The following is an 11,085-nucleotide window of genomic DNA, read 5'->3' on the forward strand; positions in this document are numbered from 1 at the left end:
TTTGAATACATTTGAAGTACATAGCAGTAATATTTTGTCCTCATTACAGCCCTCGTGAAAAATTACATTCGGGTGATTTCGTGTACAATTACTGAACCTCGAATTGGAATATAGTTTAGTGTGAAATTCTACTCTATCACAGTTTTTCAATGTAAACCGAAACTACTCACTAAACTGGGATGCCAATACAGGCAATGCTACTACTCGTTCTCATTGTTGACTATAGTATTGCAGTTGCAGTGGTAATTTGGATATTCGTGAAAGAGGACCTAGGCCGGTAACATATTTCGCGATTTCCGAGCGGATTTTTCCAGCGCGGTTTCCGAGCGGAAATTGCTGGGTGAAAATCGCCACAGTGAGTATCTAACAGTGTCCGCGATTTCCGAGCGATTTCCTGGAAGTGCGGATTTCTGACAGGAGGCGGAATATTCCCTTGTCGTCCTCTAGTATTGTTCGCGCTTCCAAAGCAATCACTGTGAAGTCTGCTGCTGCTGCTGCGATATTTCACCATCGAATGGTGGTTTCCTTTTGTAGCAGAAGGTGATCTTGCTGAAAGAAGCCACCCAAGGAGGTACAACGTGCACCCGTACCACCAATCGAGGAACTAGGAAAAAAGGTTTTCTGTTTTATAAAAAAATCAGAGAATATGCAGACAAGTTTTTTGCCTATTACTAAATGTCCATAAAGTCGTTCGATGAACTCGTGGCAATTGTTCGACCTTTGCTACAGAAAGATTGCACCTGAAGAGTACCTATCCGCGTTGATGAGGTTAGTTCAGGCTCATAAAATATTGTATTGAATTCATATTTCTTCTAGCGGGAGACATGACCGACACATATCTTATGAGAAGCATGAAATCAAAATATACAGGGTGTCCCTGGACTTCCTCTTTTACTCTCGGGAATGTATAGATGGGGTCAAAATATCACCAGTACTTCATATAACTTTTTTTCCTAAAAGTCTTCGTAACCAAGTTACGGGCCCTCGAAGTTACAAAATGAAAAATGTTTTTCTTTGATAACTTTTCAAGTGAATATTCAAAATCATCCAAATTTTGGTAATTGACTAAACAAATGAATTCCTTCGATGAGCTTTCATGCAGGAGTCAGTTGTTTTGCTACAAAGTCAGGAACGGACTACCCCCGATGGTCCACACCCCAAAACTTTGAAATAACAGATATTTTTCAATATTTTTCAACAAATTAAGGTTACTTGGACAATTTTATGAATAAAAGTATTCGTGTGGAAAGTCGATCGGAGCAACGAGTCTTGATAAAAATGTAGTTTCACTCGACGACATCAAACCCGCTCGTCCACCATTATTTGAAATGAATAATTATCAAAGCAGAAATAATAATGATAACGTTAATTCAACAACATTTATAACAGGAATAATACAAAGTATGCTAAAATGAAGTCGTAAACAAAAAGTACAGTACCTATATGGAAGTTTAAGTCACAATTGTGATAGCAGATATTTTTTCAAAAGAAATATCAAGTTCTGTAGATTCGTGGTGTTTTTAAACTAACAAGCTAATCGAATTCATTCCATATTTTGTATGTACATAATACGTGTGGAATATTCACGTTTCGTGTTGATCAGTTATCTGAATCTCATGAAACTCAACATTCGAATGTTTCAAATTCTTCTTCACAGCTAAACTGTTGAGGAGTTTCACTGATAATTATAATTTTATGGGAGAAATTCTTTAACACGAATCTAAATTTAGCTGAAAAAACGCACATCGGAAAAAATATTTACTATACTAATAAAAAGCAAACGAATGAACTACAAAAACGGCTGCACATGATCAGGTGAAAAATATCCAGGGAATAATTATATTCCATTTCTTTCACAGATGTTGACAAAAAAACCTTTTAGAAAGTTTTGATAAAAAATGAGAAACTGGAATGCGATTTTGTTTTGTTGAGTGGTGCGTTGTCATATGACTATCATTGTATTGTCAATATTCTATAGGATATTTGGAATTTTTTTGATATGGCCGAACAGTTTACATTCAATGAATATGCAGATATGCATGTATTTTATGGACGAGCATTTTGTAATGCTGCAGAAGCTCGTCGTCTGTATTCCGAGCATTTTCCCAATCGAACGGTACCGTCAAGAGAAACATTCGAGCGTGTCGATCGCAGCTTGAGGGAGACAGGTATGTAATAATTGATAATTAATTTGAGCACGTTGTTTTATTTCGATATTATTGTAGGTACAGTTTTGCCAAAACGAGGTGGTGAGGGCGCTCCTAGGACAGTACGTACCGTTGTATTGGAGGAAAATATTTTGGAAGCCGTCGCTGATGATCCTTCAATGAGCATCAGAAATCTATCAGAACAGTTCCATACATCCAAGTCCACTATTCATAGAATAATTAGGGAACAACTGCTCCACCCATTTCACATCCAGAAGGTACATGGCATGACACCTCAAGATTTTCCAGCACGACTGGAATATGCCAATTAGTTCATGGAAAGGCAAAGAGAGGATATGACTTTTATTAATCGAGTTTTATTCACTGATGAAGCAGGTTTCAGTAGAGATGGAGTTATCAACTCTTATAATCTCCATATATGGGCCGAAGAAAATCCCCATGGGATATTGCAAACCAAACACCAACGGAAATTCAACGTGAATGTTTGGGCTGGTATCATAGGAAACCATCTTATAGGACCATTCGTTCTACAGGACCGACTGAATGGAGAACGTTATTTGAAGTTCATTCAGAACGATTTGAATGGACTTTTGGAACATGTTCCATTGCAAACCCGAAGAGATATGTGGTTTATGCATGATGGCGCTCCTCCTCATTTTAGTTTGATTGTGCGTGACCATCTGAACCATATTTTCCACAATAGATGGATTGGTAGAGGTGGGCCATATTCATGGCCATCGCGGTCTCCGGATTCAAATCCATTGGATTTCTTTCTGTGGGGGCATCTAAAAAGCCTTGTTTACGCTACACCTATTCACACAAGAGATGCATTGTTGAATAGAATAACATTACATTGTGAAGCCATACGAAACGACCCTGGAATGCTATTTCAAGTACAGAGAGGGTGTCTTCGCAGACTAAGAAAATGTATAGAGAGAGAAGGTGGTCATATCGAGCAGTTTCTGTAGCGGATTTTTCATTTCTGTTTGCTCTTGAGGCTCTTCAGTTTCGTTAGTTAAACGTGTTTGCATTATAAAAATTCGTTATGAACATTTTACCTATCATTTCCATTTTCCTTAAAAACTAATATTTTCGAATAATGGTAGACATCTCAGGATAAATGATATTGAATTAACGTTATCATTATTATTTCTGCATTGATAATTATTCATTTCAAATAATGGTGGACGAGCGGGTTTGATGTCGTCGAGTGAAACTACATTTTTATCAAGACTCGTTGCTCCGATCGACTTTCCACACGAGTACTTTTATTCATAAAATTGTCCAAGTAACCTTAATTTGTTGAAAAATACTGAAAAATATCTGTCATTTCAAAGTTTTGGGGTGTGGACCATCGGGGGTAGTCCGTTCCTGACTTTGTAGCAAAACAACTGACTCCTGCATGAAAGTTCATCGAAGGAATTCATTTGTTTAGTCAATTACCAAAATTTGGATGATTTTGAATATTCACTTGAAAAGTTATCAAAGAAAAACATTTTTCATTTTGTAACTTCGAGGGCCCGTTACTTGGTAACGAAGGATTTTAGGAAAAAAAGTTATATGAAGTACTGGTGATATTTTGACCCCATCTATACATTCCCGAGAGGAAAAGAGGAAGTCCAGGGACACCCTGTATATTTATGGTACATACTCGCTTTTGTCTCACAAACAAGGGTAATTATCTATACTACGAAATAAAGTTTTCACTTTCATGCTCGAATCGCAACTGCCACTCTGAAATAATACAGTTCCATTCGTTTACCTAGGTTATCCCTTTACTTGGTCGCTCTTGCCTTCCGATTGACGCTAGGAGTTCGACGACCGGTCGGCTGTGAAAAATCGCCGCTGTTGAAAATCGCAAACACTGTCATATTTCATTCAAATGCAGGGGTTGGCATGAAAATAAAAAACCGCTCGGAAACCGTGCTGGAAAAACCGCTCAGAAATCGCGCTAGAAAAAATGGCTCGGAAACCGCTCAGGAAAAAACCGGAAATCGCGATGTATGTCACCGGGCGTAGACGTGTTTAATATATATTTATTTCTGACCGGGATATTATAAGCTTATATCGTCATAGTTACGCTATCAATAAAGAGGGTCATAACTCCCTTGGGACATTATAGATTTTATAATTCCCTCTACCTTTCACAAGTAAAAATAAATAGAAATGAAAACTGAACCATATTTTATTTATTCACATCATGACAAATAATAAATGTACAATTTTGAAATGTTCCCTGAAAATTACTTCCGCCACTGGAAACAATTTCTTCTTTTGTATGGCTGGAGCTTCTGTTCACTACAGTCGAGGTACCTGCCTCTTCTGATGACAAAGTAGACAACATACGCGCCGTTTTATTTCTCAATTCGATTCTATCCTCCAAAAACCCCTCCGCCACCGTGGAACTTTCCCAACCTCTGTGTCTTTTTAAGTTAGTCATAGTTGCTCCTGCATTGGCTAGAGCAGTAGCAGAAGTGCGACGAAGGCAATGTCCCGTATAGGAAGATGAGTTTGGCAATCCTAAATACATTGCGATTTTGCTGGGGATTTTCCCAAACATGTTTTTTCCAATTGGCTGAGATGTACATTTATTTTGTCGGAAGCTCAAAAAAAATCGTTCAATACCTTTAGGACGCAAAGACATATAAAGTCTTAATAAAGGCAAAGCGGAGAACTCTTTTTCATCCACAACTGTAAATTTCTTCGATACACCAGTTTTACTTTCCGGTACGTTCACTACCATAACGGAATCCCGGTCCTCTATATCCGATATCTTCATATTCAAAAGTTCCTGACTTCTGCATCCTCCAAAATAACCCATAATCAAAACAACCTATAACAAAAAAAAGGAAATAAATACACACAAAAAGGAAAATAAGAAAAAAATTACCTTATGCAATAAATGAATATCATTAGGAGCGTCCTTTAGGAATCTGATAACATCTTTAGGAGATAAAACAGCAGACTTTTTCGGCTTATAACTCTTACTCTTCCGTTTCAAAAAAGCCTGTAGTTCATTGAACTTGGTGATATCTCGTTTCTCATGTATAGTCACCATCGATTTTAGCATTGACCATTTAGTCCATAAAGAATTCGGACTATACGTTTCTGACTGAAACGAATAAACACAATTACTACCAAATCTACCGAAAAACATAGAAAATTCCTTACCAGTTCTTGAAAATATGCCAGAAATACAGTTTCAGTGACATCTTTTGGCATAACATTTTTCCGTGTCAGCCAGTCCAGATATATCTTGTATTCTTTTTGGTATACGGCTTCACTTTTCGATGGAATTAATGATTCTCTTGCTTGTTCAGCTTTTTTCAAAATATCCTCCATTATATTTGGGGTAGAAAACACGTTTTCACCGCAAACACAGCTTGATAACAAAGTTCTGTTTATAAACAAGTAACATAGCAACAACCTAGCAACAAGAAAACTCTACTATAATCAACGGTACCTGATTCAAATATACCGGGAAGGTAATGAATTGGTACATTTTTCCGTTTCAAAAATGAACAAAATTTTATTGAAATCGGTCAGAAATAAAATTATCTATGTACCACGGGAATTAATGAGCCTTAATAACCTCAGGCAATTGCTGTCCCTCGGGCCAGAGGCCCTCGGGACGCAAACTTTGCCATCGGTAATTAAGGCCCTCCTAATTCCCTTGATACATAAATAACTATTATATCACAGAAGGTTGATTGTTTTGGAAATGGGAACCTTTAATTGTTTATTTTGTTAAAAGTAACCAATATAGAATGACGAAAATAACTTTTTTTAATTTCTACTAATAAGATTTTTATTTGTTACGACCAGATTCGGTTTTTTAAACCATTTTTGAAATAACTGATTTACTTGCTAATGGTTTAACAAACCTAAACAAGTCGCAACAAATTAAAATCTTAGTACAAATTAGACAAAAGTTATTTTCTTCATCCTCTATTCAATATAGGTTCTATATTCAATTAATAGTTGAACAAATTAAAAATAACTATTTAAAGTGCTATACTGAAACATAATCAGTATTTACAGGTTTGCAAAATTTTATATATTTTTATTAGAAGAAATTATAATATTCATAACCTGAATTGGAAATATTTTTTTTTATTTATAGTGATGCCTGGTATCTATTGCGAAATCAAGAGGTATGCCTGACTGAATTCTATCTGATCACTATGAACATATTCCCAAGCACATTATTCACCGGTGAATATGTAATATTATAAATGTGTTATGTAACTGATTAATATAACTGATAAATGTTATTTTCTTTAGTAATTCAAATAAACTTATTCAAAGTCATAAAAAATATACCTGGAATTAATATACAACTATAGCTGGAAACAAAATTGAATTCTATTGGTAGGGTACAATGTATAACTCTACCATTTTTTCAAGTCTATAGGTGTTTATCGATCGCTCTATATAGCTTAATCTATTTCAGCACTACGCTAGAGGAGAGAAAACATCAAGATTCACTATGCGGAAAGATTAAATTAATTCAACTCTTTAAAACAGTGAACCAGATGGTTTCAACTTGCAACAAGAAGTTGTGACTAGATGATAGATACTATTACTACTAAACGAAAGCCCTGCATTTATTACTAGGCAACACTTTTTCGATCTTCCATGGATCCAACGTGACGATGATAACTCTTCTTGCAAAAATGCCATCCATGATACAGAGAAAATTCGAACAAAGAATATTAAGGATAAAGAAGAGTACCAACGGTAGTTATTCGTAAAGCTGGGCTTCACAAGAGATATCTTTGATTTTCATTATTTGAGTTTTTTGTCGATACCATAGATAGCTTTTTTGTGAGAGAAGCTTTCATCTCCTCCTCTCAAATACTCAATGGCCTTAGATATGAATGAAATTAGTAGGATATATAAGTGCAAATAATATGAAATATGATGAACTCATCATATAGGCAATATTGTGAAATTAATTTTTATATAGCTGAAAATTGTTTTATATAAATATATATTGTAAAATAATAGATAAGGCAAAATTGTAAAATCAATTTAGGTTGGTATACCTGTATGGCTGGTACGCCTGAATGGGTTACCTATATAGTATAAATAGGGTTTCTAGTTTTAATCTTCCTCTTTGAAGATGATTACTTGGTGATCGAAACACGTGTCGAGGTGTTAAAAATAAAGATTTGGTGTTGGGAAAAAACTCCAATAATATTCAGTACTACACCAAAGGTTCCAAACAGTGCATCATAAGTGCAACAAAAAAGAATTGATGAAGATAAAAGAGATTCTGAACTCATCACATTATTAAATAATATATTCCACGAATCTCTCAATGTTCCTCGTGGAAACCTTCGAACGTTATTTCCGATTTTAATTTCATTAACTGAAGTCATTTCCTTGGAAAAATGACTCGCAGTCGGTTCAAGCTATCTAATTCCTGTTTCCAAATTGACTTTTATCAACGCGTCGTTGGTGATCAAAACCTTCCTTTGGAATTAAGCAATCTTTTATCTGGAAATAACGGCACTGCTCGTCAAAACGGCGGACAAAAAAGACTGAAACAACGAACATTTACTGCACACAGGGATTCCGATTCATGTCCTTCATAACAGCTATAAAAAAGGAACGCGCGATTTAAATGGAGTAGAGATGACAGTTCATGAACACGAGGTGAAACGTATAGAGTTTCATCATGCAAGTACAAATAGCACTTTTCACAATAGTAGTGAGCATCAGCGTGCTTATGAACTTCATTTAGAATAGACTTTGTTTTTAATTAAACGTGATAGATTTGATGAAATCAATTGCATTCTTTTTGGAATTCATGCTAGTGATCAGAGTAATTTACTGTTGAAAATATGTTCTCGTTAAGCTGTCGCTGCTTCACAAACGGAAATCCTCAGATATCGAAACTGTGCGAGCTGTAGATAATTCCAAAATAGTAGTCACCAAATCCTCAGAAATGACTGTGTTGTTTTTGCCTTAATGTCTCTTGCAGTGGCGATGGACATTATACTGAACAGATGAGGAAAAATGATGATGAAATATATAGAATCACAATCTTAATAACAATGTTTTCTTTTGAGTGCAGTAATATTTCTGAGAATTTAGTGCCTACTATTATGGAATTGTACTATCAATGGGGAATGTTCCTCAATTTGGGTTATTACAGCAAATGCAAGTTTGAACAAAATAAAGTTCAGTTTAATTCATGAATTTGTCAAATTCACTTCGAAAAGTATTCAAATTGATGTTTCAAATGTTGGGTTTTAATTTTTAAAGAGATTTGTTTCTAATTCACATATTGGCAATAGCACCTATATCAAGTTGAAATAATTCATACGTACCTAGATATTCTACTTTAAAAAAGGAAAAGTATCTTTATAAATCAACAATTGAGGCAAAATATAAATTATAGCTCAATACCACCTCCACAAGCCACATAAACAACAGTTGTTTTGTTATTTATTTATATAGAGGAAGATAGGTTAGGTGCACAAAATGTCATATGTCACAGAATGTCTTGGAACTCGGAACATAAGTAAACAGAACAGCACGCCTCTGAAATATGTCATCTTTGTTTGTCTCATACAGGTAACAGATTCGTTGTACTTTATTAGCTATAACCGATGTTGCCAATGCTGAAATAGAAACGAATCCCTTTAAATGTTTCATTCCTCTTTTTTAAGTATCTAAATAATTTTTTGAAGAAAAAGGTTGAAATGATAAGTTTAAAATGCATTGTTTTAGAGCTCTTTTATGAAAACTACTTGATTTTCGTCAGGAGGAACATTTCCCATTGTATGAGTAGAATAAATTACTCGCGTTAACCAACTGGCTACCGTCCCTTCCTTCAACTATAATGAAAGTCCGCAGGGTAGCACCGCCGCGTCGCTCTGACCTCTTACGTATGATATCATCATATTACCAATTTACATTGTTAAAATAATTTAAAAGTAAAAAAGCATGAACCTTTCTCTTGAATCGATCTGTCCATTGATGAAAACCTCAAAAAAATCCGTTCAATAGTTTTTGAGTTCATTGTGTTAAGATAGGCAGACAGGCAAACAAACACGACGGGTGATTTTGTTTTATACAATATACAGGGTGTCCCTGGACTTCCTCTTTTCCTCTCGGGAATGTATAGATGGGGTCAAAATATCACCAGTACTTCATATAACTTTTTTTCCTAAAATCCTTCGTTACCAAGTAAAGGGCCCTCGAAGTTACAAAATGAAAAATGTTTTTCTTTGATAACTTTTCAAGTGAATATTCAAAATCATCCAAATTTTGGTAATTGACTAAACAAATGAATTCCTTCGATGAGCTTTCATGCAGGAGTCAGTTGTTTTGCTACAAAGTCAGGAACGGACTACCCCCGATGGTCCACACCCCAAAACTTTGAAATGACAGATATTTTTCAATATTTTTCAACAAATTAAGGTTACTTGGACAATTTTATGAATAAAAGTACTCGTGTGGAAAGTCGATCGGAGCAACGAGTCTTGATGAAAATGTAGTTTCACTCGACGACATCAAACCCGCTCGTCCACCATTATTTGAAATGAATAATTATCAAAGCAGAAATAATAATGATAACGTTAATTCAACAACATTTATCCTGAGATGTTTACCATTATTCGAAAATATTAGTTTTTAAGGAAAATGGAAATGATAGGTAAAATGTTCATAACGAATTTTTATAATGCAAACACGTTTAACTAACGAAACTCAAGAGCCTCAAGAGCAAACAGAAATGAAAAATCCGCTACAGAAACTGCTCGATATGACCACCTTCTCTCTCTATACATTTTCTTAGTCTGCGAAGACACCCTCTCTGTACTTAAAATAGCATTCCAGGGTCGTTTCGTATGGCTTCACAATGTAATGTTATTCTATTCAACAATGCATCTCTTGTGTGAATAGGTGTAGCGTAAACAAGGCTTTTTAGATGCTCCCACAGAAAGAAATCCAATGGATTTAAATCCGGAGACCGCGATGGCCATGAATATGGCCCACCTCTACCAATCCATCTATTGTGGAAAATATAGTTCAGATGGTCACGCACAATCAAACTAAAATGAGGAGGAGCGCCATCATGCATAAACCAAATATCTCTTCGGGTTTGCAATGGAACATGTTCCAAAAGTCCATTCAAATCGTTCTGAATGAACTCCAAATAACGTTCTCCATTCAATCGGTCCTGTAGAACGAATGGTCCTATAAGATGGTTTCCTATGATACCAGCCCAAACATTCATGTTGAATTTCCGTTGGTGTTTGGTTTGCAATATCCCATGGGGATTTTCTTCGGCCCATATATGGAGATTATGAGAGTTGATAACTCCATCTCTACTGAAACCTGCTTCATCAGTGAATAAAACTCGATTAATAAAAGTCATATCCTCTCTTTGCCTATCCATGAACCAATTGGCATATTCCAGTCGTGCTGGAAAATCTTGAGGTGTCATGGCATGTACCTTCTGGATGTGAAATGGGTGGAGCAGTTGTTCCCTAATTATTCTATGAATAGTGGACTTGGATGTATGGAACTGTTCTGATAGATTTCTGATGCTCATTGAAGGATCATCAGCGACGGCTTCCAAAATATTTTCCTCCAATACAACGGTACGTACAGTCCTAGGAGCGCCCTCACCACCTCGTTTTGGCAAAACTGTACCTACAATAATATCGAAATAAAACAACGTGCTCAAATTAATTATCAATTATTACATACCTGTCTCCCTCAAGCTGCGATCTACACGCTCGAATGTTTCTCTTGATGGTACCGTTCGATTGGGAAAATGCTCGGAATACAGACGACGAGCTTCTGCAGCATTACAAAATGCTCGTCCATAAAATACATGCATATCTGCATATTCATTGAATATATCGGCCATATCAAAAAAATTCAAAATATCCTATAG

General features: G+C 35.7%; 1 protein-coding gene across 1 annotated transcript; it reads right to left on the reverse strand.

Moving 5' to 3' along the window:
- Positions 1-4,203: 4,203 nt before the first annotated feature.
- Positions 4,204-5,858, reverse strand: LOC141485947 (uncharacterized). The gene is made up of 3 exons (XM_074183656.1): positions 5,340-5,858; positions 5,059-5,280; positions 4,204-5,001 (listed from the first exon to the last, which is right to left on the reverse strand). Exons 1-3 carry the CDS (start codon positions 5,508-5,510, stop codon positions 4,354-4,356), a joined length of 1,041 nt encoding a protein of 346 aa, XP_074039757.1. The 5' UTR covers positions 5,511-5,858; the 3' UTR covers positions 4,204-4,353.
- Between the last annotated feature and the right edge of the window lie 5,227 nt (positions 5,859-11,085).

This window comes from Leptinotarsa decemlineata, unplaced genomic scaffold, assembly GCF_025532065.1.
Source record: "Leptinotarsa decemlineata unplaced genomic scaffold, Ldec_3_MD MMD2_tig00026340_RagTag_RagTag, whole genome shotgun sequence".
In the NCBI taxonomy this organism is placed as follows: Eukaryota; Metazoa; Arthropoda; class Insecta; order Coleoptera; family Chrysomelidae; genus Leptinotarsa; species Leptinotarsa decemlineata.

Bases quoted from the DNA above. Each gene is read 5' to 3' on its own strand.
- LOC141485947 (XM_074183656.1), bottom strand. From the start codon at position 5,510: ATGGAGGATATTTTGAAAAAAGCTGAACAAGCAAGAGAATCATTAATT. The intron at 5,281-5,339 runs GTAAGGAATTTT...TATTCGTTTCAG, and splicing joins TGGCATATTTTCAAGAACTG to TCAGAAACGTATAGTCCGAA. The intron at 5,002-5,058 runs GTAATTTTTTTC...TTTTTGTTATAG, and splicing joins ATATTCATTTATTGCATAAG to GTTGTTTTGATTATGGGTTA.